At 41.1% G+C, this 19,219-nt stretch overlaps 3 protein-coding genes across 3 annotated transcripts; 1 reads left to right on the forward strand and 2 right to left on the reverse strand.

The window, feature by feature from the left end:
- Nucleotides 1-493: 493 nt before the first annotated feature.
- LOC139469368 (nuclear speckle splicing regulatory protein 1-like) lies at nucleotides 494-9,707 on the forward strand. The gene is made up of 6 exons (XM_071251520.1): nucleotides 494-944; nucleotides 2,947-3,017; nucleotides 3,624-3,696; nucleotides 5,413-5,606; nucleotides 6,331-6,711; nucleotides 8,775-9,707. The coding sequence occupies exons 1-6, from the start codon at nucleotides 615-617 to the stop codon at nucleotides 8,830-8,832; spliced, it is 1,107 nt and encodes a 368-aa protein (XP_071107621.1). The 5' UTR covers nucleotides 494-614; the 3' UTR covers nucleotides 8,833-9,707.
- A 5,137-nt stretch (nucleotides 9,708-14,844) lies between these two features.
- On the reverse strand, nucleotides 14,845-15,597 carry LOC139469176 (leucine-rich repeat and coiled-coil domain-containing protein PF3D7_0703800-like). The gene has a single exon (XM_071251312.1). The coding sequence runs from the start codon at nucleotides 15,595-15,597 to the stop codon at nucleotides 14,845-14,847; it is 753 nt and encodes a 250-aa protein (XP_071107413.1).
- A 112-nt stretch (nucleotides 15,598-15,709) lies between these two features.
- On the reverse strand, nucleotides 15,710-18,949 carry LOC139469065 (baculoviral IAP repeat-containing protein 5.2-like). The gene is made up of 4 exons (XM_071251193.1): nucleotides 18,768-18,949; nucleotides 17,861-17,970; nucleotides 16,396-16,513; nucleotides 15,710-16,128 (listed from the first exon to the last, which is right to left on the reverse strand). The coding sequence occupies exons 1-4, from the start codon at nucleotides 18,879-18,881 to the stop codon at nucleotides 16,042-16,044; spliced, it is 429 nt and encodes a 142-aa protein (XP_071107294.1). The 5' UTR covers nucleotides 18,882-18,949; the 3' UTR covers nucleotides 15,710-16,041.
- Between the last annotated feature and the right edge of the window lie 270 nt (nucleotides 18,950-19,219).

Raw genomic sequence — 19,219 nt, forward strand, 5'->3', positions numbered from 1 at the left:
TGTGGAACTGTGGTGGGTGGCGGTGGTGATAGACAAGCATTTAGAATTTCAACTGAAAACCAAAAGGGTTGACCTATTACAGTGATCAACAAACATAAGGAAGGCTGTGAATAGCAACATTTAACAGGGTTGTTATTTCGAGAGACAGGAGAGTCGGTCAGGGATTTCTAAAAATTATGTCATAACTTGCAAGCATGTTCTATGAAGACTTTCCGTCATTAATGTTTGCTCAAGTATAATTATGCCTTGAGACTACAATATACATATCTGTGCATATAGTGCACTTGAAAGTTGTGTTTTCCTACTAGCGTTGTGTCAGTCAACGGATGTTCTTGTATTGTACAGCCATGTTAGCTATATTTTACGTATGCTTTCAATAATATTTTCCAGGTTGTTCAAAGGTAGATAACTCTTCCAATTCAGGTGAACGTTCAAACAATCCCCGCCTTGAGATAAGAATGTCAGGTATTTTCATTTGCGCATGCGCCAATGACTCAGGTAAGAGGAAGCTAGGGCATGACGGTTGAAAGTTGATAATAAACGGCAGACATCGAAGTTGTTGATACCTGTAAAGTTTGTGAGCTTTTCTAATGACTCCACACCTGTAATCAGCCATGAAGGAGAAGGATCTTGACAAGGATACGATTGTAGCGTACCACGCGTACCTGCAGACGCGGATCCATAACGAGCTGAATGGCGTTGGTTTGGGCCCAGGTTGGCTTCCATGTCGGATGGGACTGGTGTGTATAGCGCTCTCCGTGGCGTCCTTCGTCACAGGTGTGTTGGTCATAACACTGAGACATCGCCATGTCTACCTGGTGGACTGGTGGCACGCTTTCGTCGGACCATTCTTCATCATCCTGTTTCTTATATTGATGACGCTAGCTTTCTACCTGATCATCACGGCCAAAAGACGCAGCAATCAGTACAGACGCGAACTGTTTGTAAGTACCGCACCTGTCAAGGTATACAGGTATTTCCTCATGTCTGTTTCCTTTGAATATCGCTGTAAAACCATCAACGTCCACTCAAAGATCGCACACAAAACTCCTTGTCACTTTATTGTATATAATCAGGGCTGTTAATCCACATTTGAATCGCTATACTTCCTGTATCCATCAGAAGTGACATCACTCACGGCCTAATGTTAAAGGTGTGTAACTCGTGATTGTTCTTGCTTAAAGTCAGTGTTACAAATAAATACAGTGACTACTGCACTGTGCTTGGTCGCCACTTTTTACGCTAAAAATGATAGCTGTACAAATGCACAGCATTTTTAAAGTACTTTGGGTTATTTATTAAAACATATATAGTTAACCCTAACACAACCAAAACAATGATGTTAAATAAGTATCCTACCAAATGATCGGAAAGGGGGTGCATGATTGGGATGTAGGTGAATTTGTAAGCAAACCCAACTTGTAGCCATGGAGTGAGTTGGGTTTTAACGCTGCTTTTAACAGTATTCCAGTTATATCACAGCATGTCACTGTCTGCTTAATATAGAAGGGAAGCCCAAAGTGATGAAGGTCTCAGATGTTTACTACCACTTCGGTGAAACCCACGAGCACTGGTATGGTGCTGACTAACTTAGAAACATAATCGGGACGAACCAGGATTTGGAACAACAATCATAGGTTTCTGGCATGCCCAAGGGTGGCAACTCTGCACAGCAAATCGTTGCATGCCTTAGACAACTGGAGAATAGAGCGACTTATGGCGACTCCCAACTCATATACAATATTTATGGAGCAATCATAGACAATACAAATACAATAGAGAAATAGAACTTAATAATGATTTATTACATGAACATATTGAATAGTACGTGGCAACATCCACTCAACTGTCCAAGTCCTTCTCAGCTCATCTTCCCAAGGCAAGGGAGTTAACTGACTGTAAAAGTCCAGTTTCCACCCTTGCCAAACTGGGCTTCTATGTCCCTCCTATTGACCAATCAGATTCCACCTCTTATATCACTTGCATTTGCTTCTAACTAAATGGCAGCACCCGGTGAAGATGTCTGAGATCTTTGTCATAATAAAATGGTTCTTACTTCATGAAATGCATCAAATCACGTGAGCACCTTCATTCAGGACAGGAAAAGATTTGGAATATATCTGTTGATGCTGAATTGACTGTACATATGCTTTGCTAATCGTGCAGTCAACCAAAATCTGTATTGCAGTTTATAAAATGGTTGTCGATTTCGTTACACAGTGTAGATTGGACTACGAATGGCCTCGTTTGTCCTACCCAAATACAATCTCATTACAATCAGATCTTAGTTCTCGCTACTGCTATACAAAGATCTGAGGACATCCCATTATGGGTAACGTCAGAATGACTTTTCGCGAATTTTGACCAACCAATGAAATGACTGACAAGAAATCGACATTAGCCAATCAGAAGGCAGTTTTCTCGAGCTTTGTGACACTAGTTTCAAACTTGTGACTACGCTTTGAAACATATTTTGACGTATTCTCGATTAAAACAATTATATCTGATAAGAAGAACATTCTGGAATGGCTTATAGATGGCCTAGATTGCATGGATATAATCTTAAAACCCATAACTGTCGTTCTGAATACCCCTTGTTAAATATTTTGTTGATGCATGAATAGAAAACACATTCCGACTGTCACTTTCATGATCTTGTAAGCAACGCTCTGATTGGTGGGATGAAAGGTCGTTCTGACGTGACCCTTTATGGGATGTCTTCAGATCTTTGTTTTGCCATAGCAAGAACTAAGATCTGATTTTAATGAGATTGACCCAAACATTACTCAATAATTCCAGCCTAGTTCGGCAAGGAACTAGTACATTTTAGTCTGGATATATGTACTTTCATTGAGCTTACTGACAAATGTACCAGGCTTGTCAAATAGTTTCATAAAGCGTGGAGAACTCATTCAACTGTGGTTAAACTGTGTGTCTCTGTTGCAGTTCCGGCCAATCGGTGACTATGGCGTCGCAGTGGTGCACAAGAGCACGCTCATCCATGAACAGGAGCACAAGTAGGTCACGACCTCATACACACATACCCTTGTATACCATTACACATGTTGATAGGGGTGAAACGATACAAGGCAACGATACGATACATATTGTGATACACATATACCATGACACATCGATAAGGGTGAAGAGACACAAAGGTAACCATGGTAACGATACAATACATATTGTGATAGAAGTATTACATGCTTATGTAAAAAAATGACTGAATTTTGTGAGAAAACAACAAGTCGCTCTATTTTATTTATAAGTCCTTCCATGAACTTTGTGTTGACTCATTTAGTTGTGAGAATATGTTTATCAGCTGTTGGTTGAGCTATGAACAATAAGACCGATGTGCACAGTTTACATGAATTCAGCGTTAGAAATTGGCTCTGGTCCTTTTCAAACTGCCCAATAGTTAAGGTATGATAAGGACTAGTAGAAATTTGCCATTTTTAAAGGTTTTGCTGTATGTTGTCATTAAAAGGACAAGTGGACAAAAAATATTTCTTCCGCTGGAATTTGCAAAGTATGAAAATTGTCACGAATGAACTATTTACACATTAACCTGCTATGTTCTTGAGTTTTATTGTCACCAAGTTGTTATTACCATCTTTGTTCAGGTCGGACCTGAAGACTGGCACCACCCCACACAGAACAGTCATGCCCAGATCCGAGGCCTTCTCCTCTCACGGGGTAAGTGAGCAGCTGGATGGCTGGGTGGAAGCTGCAGTCGGCCATGTGCCAGTGTATTACAGCACAGTATTATACCTACTGGATAGGATCATGATATAGAGCTCCATGCATGATGTAGAGCCCTGTTCATTATATAGATCACCATGCATGCCATAGCCCCGTGCATGATATAGAGCCTCCTGCGTGATATAGATCACCGTGCATGATATAGAACCCCATGTGTGATATAGATCACCGTGCATGATATAGAGCCCCATGTGTGATATAGATCACCGTGCATGATATAGAGCCCCTGCATGATATAGATCACCGTGCATGATATAGAGCTCCTGCATGATATAGATCACCGTGCATGATATAGAGCCCCATGTGTGATATAGATCACCGTGCATGATATAGAGCTCCTGCATGATATAGATCACCGTGCATGACATAGAGCTCCTGCGTGATATAGATCACCGTGCATGATATAGATCACCGTGCATGACATAGAGCTCCTGCGTGATATAGATCACCGTGCATGATATAGAACCCCATGTGTGATATAGAACCCCATGTGTGATATAGAACCCGCTGCGTGATATAGATCACCATGCATGATATAGAGCCCCCTGCATGATATAGATCACCGTGCATGATATAGAACCCTGTGCATGGTATAGATCACCGTGCATGATATAGAACCCTGTGCATGGTATAGATCACCGTGCATGATATAGAACCCCATGTGTGATAAAGATCACTGTGCATGATATAGAACCCCATGTGTGATATAGATCACCGTGCATGATATGAAGCTCCTGCGTGATAAAGATCACCGTGCATGATATAGAGCTCCTGTGTGATATAGATCACCGTGCATGATATAGAACCCTGTGCATGGTATAGATCACCGTGCATGATATAGACCCCATTTGTGATATAGATCACCGTGTATGATATAGAACCCCATGTGTGATATAGATCACCGTGCATGATATAGAACCCCATGTGTGATATAGATCACCGTGCATGATATAGAGCCCCATGTGTGATATAGATCACCGTGCATGATATAGAGCTCCTGCGTGATATAGATCACTGTGCATGATATAGAACCCCATGTGTGATATAGAACCCCATGTGTGATATAGATCACCGTGCGTGATATAGAGCCCCATGTGTGATATAGATCACCGTGCATGATATAGAGCCCCTGCGTGATATGGATCACTGTGCATGATATAGAACCCCATGTGTGATATAGATCACCGTGCATGATATAGAGCCCCCTGCGTGATATAGATCACCGTGCATGATATAGAGCCCCCTGTGTGATATAGATCACCGTGCATGATACAGAGCCCCCTGCGTGATATAGATCACCGTGCATGATATAGAGCCCCCTGCATGATATAGATCACCGTGCATGATATAGAACCCTGTGCATGGTATAGATCACCGTGCATGATATAGAACCCCATTTGTGATATAGATCGCCGTGCATGATATAGAACCCCATGTGTGATAAAGATCACCGTGCATGATATAGAGCCCCATGTGTCATATAGATCACCATGCATGATATAGAACCCTGTTCATGATACAGATCACTGTTCATGATACAGATCACCGTGCAAGATATAGCCCTGTTCATGATATAGATTGCAGTGCATGATATTGATCAGCGCTCATGATAAAGCCCTTTTCACTGTTCACATCTATTTGTTTGAACAGCGGGAACGCAAGCAGGGCCATGAGAACCGAGGCTACAATCACAATGGTCATGACGATCGTCATCAGCGGGACGGCAGAGACAGGCGACACCATGATGATGACCGGAGACGCCATGATGACCGCCACAGGGACAGGGATCGTGATGACAGAAGACGCCATGATGACCGTGAGAGAAGGAGGCACCCAGACGACAGGTGGGTTTTGCTGGCATCTTACAATATTTGTTCAACTGAAAATCACAAACTTTCAGCATTTTTCTGTTATTGAATAACATGTCTTAAATATTTAACGTCATCAAAAGCAGTCTCAGTTCTGAAACCGTCAACCTTATGAAAATGAGATCTTTTTCTTAATATCAATGTATCCCTGTCAAGATCTCACAAACCCTCCAACAGAGGTTGCATCAAGTGAACTTTCTAATCAGCATAGGGCCTCTTATTTCTTGCTACAAGCAAATGAATATCATATCAGATTTCTGAATCTTAAAAACAAACGTGACTTCGGAATGGAGAATGGTAATAGTGCTACTTGTGGATTCCTACCAACTTGTCATTTCTGACTGCCATGGTGCTCTTGACCCACAGAGGTGCATGTTAGAGGGAACATAAGATGTTTGGATGGGTTTTTCGAATCAGAAACAGAGGTAAAAAAGTTACAAAACAGAAAAACTGCAACTGACAACAGATCATGTGGACTGGCGTCAGATTGGCTCAGAATTCACTGAAAAGTTTGCTCGGGTTCACCTGACATCCCACATATGCAGGCATAGTCCGATCAGAGGTATCAAATCACATCTTGTTAGATGTATCAAATATTTAATTGAAAACACACATTTGTGTTTCTCAAATCTGGCCGATCATGCTGATAGGCAACTTCAAATACCAAGTTTATCTCCTAACTGAGTACATTATATTCCAGACGAGATGACCATCGCAGACCTCCCAGAGATGAGAGAGATAGAGGTGAGAAAAGGCGACCTCCGCCAGAGAATCGTGAGAAAGGAGACTATCAGAAAAGACGACCACCCCCAGATGACCGCGAGAGAGGAGACTACGAGAAAAGACGACCACCCCCAGATGACCGCGAGAGAGGAGACTATGAGAAAAGGCGACCACCACCAGATGACCGCGAGAGAGGAGACTATGAGAAAAGGCGACCACCACCAGATGACCGCGAGAGAGGAGATGAGAAAGTGAGACCACCACCAGACAACAGTGAGCAAAGAACATCATCTCAGGGCGGGCGGAGGGCGGCACGGGGAGCACCAAGGCTCCATGTCACAGATACCTCTAAGGACAGGTGGGTAGTCATCAACTTGCATGTTCCATGTGCTTGAAACTAAAGATGATACAAGTCCGAACTTTGTATACTACATTGTGCGCGGTATGTCTAGTGCATTAGCGTGACAATTACTAAATAAGGAATATCCAACATGTGTGGACAGGTGTTTTTTAAACAGTATGCTGGCCCTGTGTTGGCCTAGTTTGAAACAAGCTGATAGAGCAGATTTGTACTATAGGTATCTTCCTAGTATTGTGGGAAAGGACGGAGTGTCGCTTGCTGGGACATGCTTCATGAATACAGTGGTGACACAGAATTGACACATTTTCGGAATGATGATTAAAATACATGAGTACTAATTGACATGTTTGTAACATGTAGTATGAATGTTGCACTGTCAAAAGTTCGGTAGTACACAGAGTGCTGTCTTCTACTGAAATGTCGTAATTGAGATCTACACAATAGTACACATGTTCAACTAATGGAATGTTTAAGTCATTGCTTCACTGCAGTGGCACCACATTCTGTCAGCCTGAACGAGTCTTGTGTAACTCACTACCATGAGTCACATGTAATATACTGTACACTTTGGGTCGAGTCTTGTGTAACTCACTACCATGAGTCATACTGTAATATACTGTACACTTTGGGTTGAGTCTTGTGTAACTCACTACCATGAGTCATACTGTAATATACTGTACACTTTGGGTCGAGTCTGGTGTAACTCACTACCATGAGTCATACTGTAATATACTGTACACTTTGGGTCGAGTCTTGTGTAACTCACTACCATGAGTCATACTGTAATATACTGTACACTTTGGGTTGAGTCTTGTGTAACTCACTACCATGAGTCATACTGTAATATACTGTACACTTTGGGTTGAGTCTGGTGTAACTCACTACCATGAGTCATACTGTAATATACTGTACACTTTGGGTTGAGTCTTGTGTAACTCACTACCATGAGTCATACTGTAATATACTGTACACTTTGGGTTGAGTCTTGTGTAACTCACTACCATGAGTCATACTGTAATATACTGTACACTTTGGGTTGAGTCTTGTGTAACTCACTACCATGAGTCATACTGTAATATACTGTACACTTTGGGTCGAGTCTGGTGTAACTCACTACCATGAGTCATACTGTAATATACTGTACACTTTGGGTCGAGTCTGGTGTAACTCACTACCATGAGTCATACTGTAATATACTGTACACTTTGGGTTGAGTCTGGTGTAACTCACTACCATGAGTCATACTGTAATATACTGTACACTTTGGGTCGAGTCTGGTGTAACTCACTACCATGAGTCATACTGTAATATACTGTACACTTTGGGTCGAGTCTGGTATAACTCACTACCATGAGTCATACTGTAATATACTGTACACTTTGGGTCGAGTCTTGTGTAACTCACTACCATGAGTCATACTGTAATATACTGTACACTTTGGGTCGAGTCTGGTGTAACTCACTACCATGAGTCATACTGTAATATACTGTACACTTTGGGTCGAGTCTGGTATAACTCACTACCATGAGTCATACTGTAATATACTGTACACTTTGGGTCGAGTCTGGTGTAACTCACTACCATGAGTCATACTGTAATATACTGTACACTTTGGGTCGAGTCTGGTGTAAGTCACTACCATGAGTCATACTGTAATATACTGTACACTTTGGGTTGAGTCTGGTGTAACTCACTACCATGAGTCATACTGTAATATACTGTACACTTTGGGTCGAGTCTGGTGTAACTCACTACCATGAGTCATACTGTAATATACTGTACACTTTGGGTCGAGTCTGGTGTAACTCACTACCATGAGTCATACTGTAATATACTGTACACTTTGGGTCGAGTCTGGTGTAACTCACTACCATGAGTCATACTGTAATATACTGTACACTTTGGGTTGAGTCTGGTGTAACTCACTACCATGAGTCATACTGTAATATACTGTACACTTTGGGTTGAGTCTGGTGTAACTCACTACCATGAGTCATACTGTAATATACTGTACACTTTGGGTCAACATGTGTCTTCATGGCTTCCTTTCTGTCTTTCAGTAAAATTGTTTTGGATGCCGACTTTGGGAAGCCCGCAGATGACGAGTCAGAGTTATAGATGACCTTGACCTGTCGCCAAAGACCTTGTCCACCCCGAGCCAGATCTGTAGCAACTAGGAAACACACATTTGATTTGTATGTGAATTTAATTCCATTGCGAGTTACCTGATGTATGATTTCTCCCCAAGTGCTATTACAAATACCCATCCATGGCTGGAGGGGCATCCTCATAATAAACTTTAGTGGGGAACCTTCCAAGCAGTAAGCTTTGTTGATTTGTAAGTGAACTCCAGTGGTGCTGACGCTCACATATGAGGGAGTACTGTTTCATGCAGCATCCGCTGTGTTACAGCCATTTGCAGCAAATCTGATCAAATACATAATGCTAACAAGATCATGTCTGTGTGATGTATTTTCTCCAGCCTTGTATATATGTGCAAATATAGCGGAATGTAGTCCCTGCACAACATTGGAGATATCTGATTGTAAAATCATTTAGAACATCTTTTTGGAAGCTTGTTTATATTAAGTAGTTTGTAGAAATACATCAGCATTTTTTTTATTTTCAAGGTCTTAAGAAATAATCATTAACGACATGCATAAAATCTATAGACGTCCTGTATGTCAGAACACATTTTCATATTTTTATCTTCATAATCATGATTGATGTCCATAATTGTAAATGTATCATTTTAACTGTCTGTCCATGATTATACGGTTACCTTCAGACGATGATGGCAATACATGTACATACATAGCATTGCATAGGGTCTCTTGCTGATTTCGAACCTATTTTGGAAAAGGTTTTACCATACATTATCTGCCGCAAAGGAAGTGGGGATGATTTAGTGTTGTAACATATCATAACATTCCAATATTAGATTTTTTTTTATAAATCTGTACACTATTTTAATAAACATTTTATATAAAAAACATCATTGGTGTATTTTATTTCTATGATGCACCAGCTGATTGTTGCACATTGGAGTGGTTGCTCCAGGTAAACATGGAGCAATTGTTTCTGTCCCTTTGGGATTTCACTGTGCTGAACAAGGACAGGATGTATGAAATATCCAAAATTATACTCCACGGCTCCTCTACAGGACAGGATGTATGAAATATCCAAAATTATATTCCACGGCTCCTCTACAGGACAGGATGTATGAAATATCCAAAATTATACTCCACGGCTCCTCTACAGGACAGGATGTATGAAATATCCAAAATTTTACTCCACGGCTCCTCTACAGGACAGGATGTATGAAATATCCAAAATTATACTCCACGGCTCCTCTACAGGACAGGATGTATGAAATATCCAAAATTATACTCCACAGCTCCTCTACAGGACAGGATGTATGAAATATCCAGACTATAATACACGGTTCCTCTATAGGACAGGATGTATGAAATATCCAGACAATACGCCACGGCTCCTCTATAGGGCAGGATGTATGAAATATCCAGACTATACTCTACGGCTCCTCTACAGGAAAGGATATATGAAATATCCAGACTATACTCTACGGCTCCTCTACAGGAAAGGATATATGAAATATCCAGACTATACACCATGGCTCCTCTACAGGACAGGATTATGAAATATCCAGACTATACGCCACGGCTCCTCTACAGGACAGGATATATGAAATATCCAGACTATACATCACGGCTCCTCCATAGGACAGGATGTAGGAAATATCCAGACTATACTACACGGCTCCTCTACAGGATAGGATGTATGAAATATTCAGACTATACTACACGGCTCCACTAGAGGACAGGATGTATGATATATCCAGACTATACTACATGGCTCCTCTACAGGACAGGATATATGAAATATCCAGACTATACTACATGGCTCCTCTACAGGACAGGATATATGAAATATCCTGACTATACGCCACAGCTCCTCTATAGGACAGGATGTAGGAAATATCCAGACTATACTACACGGCTCCTGTACAGGACAGGATGTATGAAATATCCAGACTATACTACACGGCTCCACTACAGGACAGGATGTATGATATATCCAGACTATACTACATGGCTCCTCTACAGGACAGGATATATGAAATATCCAGACTATACTACATGGCTCCTCTACAGGACAGGATATATGAAATATCCAGACTATACTACATGGCTCCTCTACAGGACAAGATGTATGAAATATCCAGACTATGCTACATGGCTCCTCTACAGGACAGGATATATGAAATATCCAGACTATACTACATGGCTCCTCTACAGGACAGGATGTATGAAATATCCAGACTATACTACATGGCTCCTCTATAGGACAGGATGTATGAAATATCCAGACTATACGCCACAGCTCCTCTATAGGACAGGATGTATGAAATATCCAGACTATACTACACGGCTCCACTACAGGACAGGATGTATGAAATATCCAGACTATACTACACGGCTCCTCTACAGGACAGGATGTATGAAATATCCAGACTATACTACATGGCTCCTCTATAGGACAGGATGTATGAAATATCCAGACTATCCCCCACAGCTCCTCTATAGGACAGGATGTATGAAATATCCAGACTATACTATACGGCTTCTCTATAGGACAGGATGTATGAAATATCCAGACAATACGCCACGGCTCCTCTAGGACAGGATGTATGAAATATCCAGACTATACGCCACAGCTCCTCCATAGGACAGGATGTATGAAATATCCAGGCAATACGCCACGGCTCCTCTATAGGACAGGGTGTATGAAATATCCAGAGTATACGCCACGGCTCCACTACAGAACAGGATGTATGAGTATGCAGACTATGCTACATGGCTCCACTACAGGACAGGATGTATGAGTATGCAGACTATGCTACATGGCTCCTCTACAGGACAGGATGTATGAGTATGCAGACTATGCTACATGGCTCCTCTACAGGACAGGATTATGAAATATCCAGACTATACGCCACGGGTCCACTACAGGACAGGATTATGAAATATCCAGACTATACGCCACGGCTCCTCTACAGGACAGGATTATGAAATATCCAGACTATACGCCACAGCTCCTCTATAGGACAGGATGTATGAAATATCCAGACTATACTACACGGCTCCTCTACAGGACAGGATGTATGAAATATCCAGACTATACTACACGGCTCCACTACAGGACAGGATGTATGATATATCCAGACTATACTACATGGCTCCTCTACAGGACAGGATATATGAAATATCCAGACTATACTACACGGTTCCACTACAGGACAGGATATATGAAATATCCTGACTATACTACATGGCTCCTCTACAGGACAAGATGTATGAAATATCCAGACTATGCTACATGGCTCCTCTACAGGACAGGATATATGAAATATCCAGACTATACTACATGGCTCCTCTACAGGACAGGATGTATGAAATATCCAGACTATACTACATGGCTCCTCTATAGGACAGGATGTATGAAATATCCAGACTATATGCCACAGCTCCTCCATAGGACAGGATGTATGAAATATCCAGACTATACTACACGGCTCCACTACAGGACAGGATGTATGAAATATCCAGACTATACTACACGGCTCCTCTACAGGACAGGATGTATGAAATATCCAGACTATACTACATGGCTCCTCTATAGGACAGGATGTATGAAATATCCAGACTATCCCCCACAGCTCCTCTATAGGACAGGATGTATGAAATATCCAGACTATACTATACGGCTTCTCTATAGGACAGGATGTATGAAATATCCAGACAATACGCCACGGCTCCTCTAGGACAGGATGTATGAAATATCCAGACTATACGCCACAGCTCCTCCATAGGACAGGATGTATGAAATATCCAGGCAATACGCCACGGCTCCTCTATAGGACAGGGTGTATGAAATATCCAGAGTATACGCCACGGCTCCACTACAGAACAGGATGTATGAGTATGCAGACTATGCTACATGGCTCCACTACAGGACAGGATGTATGAAATATCCACTCTATGCTACATGGCTCCTCTACAGGACAGGATGTATGAAATATCCACTCTATGCTACATGGCTCCTCTACAGGACAGGATATATGGATTGGAACTTCTTCAGTCTATTATATGATGCAATGTTTTGGTATAGATCAGGCAAGAGTGACTTGAAAATGGTATAAGGATCTATACCCAAACGTTACATCACAATAGAATAAAGAAGTTGTCATCCACATAATATCTTGTCTTTACTGTCACAATAGACAAGAAAGTGGAAGATTTGCTCCATTGCAACATAATTCAGTGTGAAGATGTCTTGTCCCTGGGGAGACTCGGAACACATTCACAATCAAACCTTGTCAATGAGAGATGTTTGGTGTGTTTAGACTTCATAGCTGCCAACCCCAAATCTGTTCAATGAGTGAGATGTATATTAGCCAGGGTCACTCGCGAATTCCTCCATCTGAAAACCTTTTAGCCCAGTATTTTTGGAGATCTTAGGGTGAAATTTTATTTTGTAAATTGTCTTAACACAGAGATGTAGAACTAATGACAAGAAGTGAAGTACCAGTGGTGATGTATATGTTACAGTCAATGTCTATGATCAGGCTGTGTACACTGCCAGAGTGAACCCGTCTATATACAGCCTGATGATAGACATTGATCGTAACATTTAAAGTGAAGGTAATGTGCGGACTTATGTGAGGTAAGGCAACTCAGCATAAAATAAAAGCACAATGTTTTTAAAAGTTGTTTTGTGCGAATAGGCCTGAGATACTGTGACATTGTGTGAGAGATTTGACAGGTATGAGATTTATGGTATCCGTACTTGCACTCGCATTAAAGAAGTGTGCAAGGTGAGCTATTTCTCTCTACAAAACACCACTAAGACGAGCAAAGATGAGGTCAGGGTCTGCAATGGCAACCATGAGTCAGAAACTGACAATGATATAGTCATGGTTTACAAAAAGCTGAACTCTGACCTTGGCCATTGACTAATCTACACCTTGACCCTTCATGAGGCACCAAAAGAAATCCCCAGGGGCATTTGGAAGAAGAAGTTGTTATTAGAAAAATCACAAGCTGCAGTCAAATTCCAACAAAAACTTAAAGCTGTCCTGTTTCCTATTAAACACACCAAACAGTTTTCTGATAACACAGGCATTAAAAACTTAAAACAAAACAAAAGTCATGGGTGTTTACAGAGGAGGCTGGCTTCGTCACTATGACAAGTGGTATTTCAGGTGACATACTGCGGACGTAGTAAACTCGGTTACCATTGGGTGTTTACTCCACAGCAGTCATGGCCAAAAGCACTGAGATGCCCATCTGAAAATACAGCTTTATCATTGTACCGTCATCAAGCCCAAATGTTTTTTTCTCTTGTACAGACTTAAAATATTTCACAGAATCCTTACCCCAATACTATACTGTAATACTGTAAAAATATACTATTGTAGAATGTTACATTGACACATCCCTAGATTATCCTATCAAACTTATATTACACCTGACCAAGCTAGAACATGGGCATCTGGTGTTGGACATTGTCTATTCCAATCTGGTTTTGGAGTGTCGTGGATTAGTCGGGATACTGGCTGTGTGAGCATATTTATGTCTCTCATGAAACATTACATGACTGCTTGAATCAGAATTGATACGATATGGTCAATAAGTTTTCAAACTTTTATGGTCAATAAGTTTTCATTGTTATTGTCAGCTCAAATCATTACGAAATTAAGATGTAACTACTTCGTGCTGACAAATCTAGAAACATAATCTGGCCGAACCGAGATTCGAACCCGCAGTCATAGGTTTTGGGCGTGCTGAAGGGACACAACTCTGCACATTGAATCACGCCTCAGACGACTGGGCCACCCGTGCCCATAAACAATATAAAAATATAAGGGCAGAGTGTTTCCCTCCCTGTCTGTTGATAATACTGAGATTCTTACAGTGTACAGATAGCAAGAAACTAACATGTACTGGCACTTATGTGACAAATGTCAAGAGAATGAGAAATATGCCACTTCCTTTTGAACTTAAAATATGCTTTTGTAATCCATACTTGTATCACATGGCATACAGTTTATAGATAAATATATTCATACTTGAGTTGCATGTGATCCCCAAATGGTATGTTGAGTTGCACATGGTCCCTATTTGGTATGTTGAGTTGCACATGATCTCCATTTGGTATGTTGAGTTGGGCGTTATCCCCATTTGTTGTGTTGAGTTGCACATGATCCCCATTTGGTGTGTTGAGTGGCATGTGATCCCCATTTGATGTGTTGAGTGGCATGTGATCCCCATTTGGTGTGTTGAGTGGCATGTGATCCCCATTTGATGTGTTGAGTGGCATGTGATCCCCATTTGATGTGTTGAGTGGCATGTGATCCCCATTTGGTATGTTGAGTGGCATGTGATCCCCATTTGATGTGTTGAGTTGCACATGATCCCCATTTGGTGTGTTGAGTGGCATGTGATCCCCATTTGATGTGTTGAGTGGCATGTGATCCCCATTTGATGTGTTGAGTGGCATGTGATCCCCATTTGATGTGTTGAGTGGCATGTGATCCCCATTTGATGTGTTGAGTGGCATGTGATCCCCATTTGGTATGTTGAGTGGCATGTGATCCCCATTTGATGTGTTGAGTGGCATGTGATCCCCATTTGATGTGTTGAGTGGCATGTGATCCCCATTTGGAGTGTTGAGTGGCATGTGATCCCCATTTGGTATGTTGAATTGCATGTGATCCCCATTTGGTACGTTGAGTTGCACATGATCCCCATTTGGTATGTTGAGTTGCACGTGATCCCCATTTGGTGTGTTGTGTTGCATGTGATCCCCTTTAAATTTGGTATGGTGGTAGTACTGGTATGCGGCCCTATCCTTCCCAGTGAGAAATAGAAGTACAAATATCAACATAGATTGACACAAATGCATGCTTTATTATGTATGTTGACTTTTATTATATACATCGGCTAACAAGCTATACAACACATAGCAGTTCATAGAAAGTCCATGAATCCTAAATACAGACGTGTTCTGCCTGTCAGTCACACACCCAGGTGTGATCCATCTCCACATCATAAGGTAGTTGTGACAATGCAAGAGTAATGATGATTGTGTGTTTGTGTGATGCATGAGACGAAGATGTTGACGTGTCGTGGGTGAAAGGTTGGTTCCAGAGGAAGGATGAAATCAGGCATGTGATACACGAGGAGCAAGTCTTTCCCTAGGAACAAGTGTACAGTATAATGTCCTGCACAGAGGGGCGTTATGTCAGTTATCCACCAGATTCTTCATGGCATCTCGGACAGCATCAGCTTGGAGCTTGTATTCCTCAATCCTCGCATCCAAGATCTTTCTCTGCAGAAACAAAGCAGTACAATAATTACACAGATTTAGTAGACAACACCTGTCATTTGAAGATTTGCAGGTAATCTGACAAGAACAAATGTAGGAATTTTCTAAATCTTTGATAGGACATTTCTCCATATGAATAAATAACAGAATACTCTCTGTCAAATGTTGAGTGGTATAGATTGATGTTTCTGTTCTGCTCACAGAGTGTAATGATTATCTAATCTTTCAAATAATCTCTAGTGTAGCCAAGAAATAGCCTCGTGAGTCTACCGTTTTGAGCGACCATCTCTTTATCTCGAGGTTGAGCAACTGTTCCACTGTCATCTCGCCAGTTGTCTTGGGCAGCTTGAGGAATGGACACTGGGGGGAGTGCTTCATATGTTCCATCCTGGTGTGAGGTGAAATGGGCTTTAATGTTGCATTCAAAGTTATTGTACTTATCACAGCGACTTGCGTGTGTGGCCTACTAGTCGGCATAATTGCCAGTGTTATAATGCTCTACCCCACCGAGATGCCACATCACTGTTGAATGAGGATACCCCTCCCAGACACAATACACAAACTATGAGCCAACCACACCTTGTTTTAGCTCCTTAATACCAAGCACCAGGCAGGGTAACAACATGGACCACATTTTAACGTTTGTTGGTATGACGAGGACAGGCATCAAGCCACCAACCTTCTACTCTCAGGGCCAACGCTCAATCCACGGTCTGTTCCTTGCTGCATAACCACGATAACACATAGTGACACTTAAATTTTTGACTGAAACATAATAGCACAAAGAGCAGGCACCTGGAGTTCTAGTATCCGTGTGGTCTGCAATAATGATTATAGGCCATTTAAATTGCTCTATATTTCCACACCACACAGAGGCATACTCAAAGTGCATCACCCTTCTTATCCTTTTCAATGGATCATTGTGCACTCAATTTCATTCTCAGCTCCCAAGGGAGTATACAACCCAAGATCCCTTTGAGTCGCTAGAAGGTTGGTGAAAAGACAGATCTTTAAACAAAGTCACTTGCCTAAGGACCAATGTTGCTTAACCTTGCCTGATTTGTGCAGAGCTCCAGATAATTTTTTCAGCGATTGAGTTTTTACTCAAAGGTTTCTATTTTGATTTGGTTATTACATTTTTCATTGGGTAACCAATATTTTTTCACTCATCTTTTCATCACTCTATTGGGTTTTTCCGAAAAAATGAGTAAACATTTTGAGATTTCAAAAACAATAAAATAATGTTTTAGATGTATATATAAGGGTTTTAACTATAGGCTTAGCTTGTAATTGTGTTTCAGAATAAGCTCCATTATATGCATGCTCAAAAAGCTTCATTGGGTATTTACGCATACTGTTTTTATACATTTTGATTTTTTTATTTAATGCATGTTTCAGTACGCAAGTTAATTGAAAGTAATTGGGCTTTGAATATTTTTGGGGGTATTTTACGCAAATACACAGCTTATCTGTAGCTGTTTGTGACCTGTGCGCTGTACACATGACCATGTGCCACCAATAATGTTACAGAAGATCATATGATGGCAATGTGTCTTTAACACAGAAGGGTGTGAATAATAAGGGTCTTTTTGATAGCGTGCCACAGACATTATTTTTTAACTTGTTAAACACACTCAATACTTTTGCTGTAGGTTGTTAACTGATGTATGCCTTATGTAATCTAATTCTTTTAAGTCAAATTCATGTGAAGTTAAAGAACCAGTATAACTGTTACCATGGATCATCATTGGGCTCCCAACCATCCAGTTCCTTGAGGCAGACAAAGCAGCGTACAGCATCCGGCTCCTGGTCAGTGGGGATGTGATACCAGCCGGCAGCAGCCAGCTACAACAAGCATCATCAGTCAGTCCAGTCAGCCATGCTTCATGCTACACTGAGTTCTATCATTACATGGCCTACACACATCTTGGGAAATTGTCTGAACATGAATTAAATAAGGAAATGTGTCATCTAGACAGGAAATACTGGTTATTGACAAACAAAACACTGTAAGGGCTCAATCAGGGGAATTCTGACAAGAGATTGGGAAATGTAGACAGTGCACACTTATGTCTACATGACGACCAATGTTTTTGGCATGTTTTGTTTATGTCAGATGTCTCAGTCAGAAGCATATCTCCTATAACTAATTAACTAAATGTACAAAAGCAGCAACACAGCCACTGAATTCTTTAGAAAAAAAATAAATTGTAGGCCCTATCCTCACTTTCTCTTGGTATGCATATTACTGGCTATAGCAGCTTCAAGTTCAAGGCCTCTCAGTTCTAACTGTCATTGTCCATTACAAGTCAAATGTGCTTTATATTTCTATCTAGGGACACAGTGAAACGTTACTTTGTGGAATAATGGAACGCCAAGACTGAAGTGATGCTGTAACTAAGTTCAAACATTCCTTTTACATTTGATCAATTACTTATGTCACTGTATGTATTGTGAAGGAGGGTCTTCTTTAAGCCATTTGAGGTTAGTACCCTACACAAATTAAAGAAAGTATATGGAGACGGCAGAGGGGTGGCAGAAATCTGAGGGCACAATCTGATAATCGGTATTTTCCATTCCAGCGTGAAATGGAAAACATCAAAACGCAAAAAAACAATGTCGACTTGGCCTAAATTGCATACCTTTGCAGCTGTACATTCGTGTTCTGCTTCATATGGCCAGTTCTGGAAACTGTTAAGTCGTTTTTCTTCTAAATGCATAAAGTAGTCGTCGATTTCAAGACTGATGTTTGCCATGATGATGATGACAAACTGAAAATAAATACAACGAACTTGTTCTGACCGCTTTTCAAAACTGCCGGGTCGTAGGTAGGCAGCGCCATCTATTGGAAAAAAAGGGACGTCACTCCAAATGTTTAGAACTCAGTATTAGATTGTTGGTAGTGCACCCATAACATGCATGCACCAACACGGCGGCAAACTCTCATTTCGTCAAATCATATTTAGAATAAAATACCCCCCCCCCCCCCCACCCCCTATATATTTAATCAACTCAGTCATGTTTCAACAATATGAACGATATTTTTTTCAGTTCATGTATTGTTTGACATCTTAAACCATATATTTGATTACTA

The sequence above is a fragment of the Haliotis cracherodii genome, unplaced genomic scaffold (assembly GCF_022045235.1).
Source record: "Haliotis cracherodii isolate W230 unplaced genomic scaffold, xgHalCrac1.p SCAF_2, whole genome shotgun sequence".
In the NCBI taxonomy this organism is placed as follows: domain Eukaryota; kingdom Metazoa; phylum Mollusca; class Gastropoda; order Lepetellida; family Haliotidae; genus Haliotis; species Haliotis cracherodii.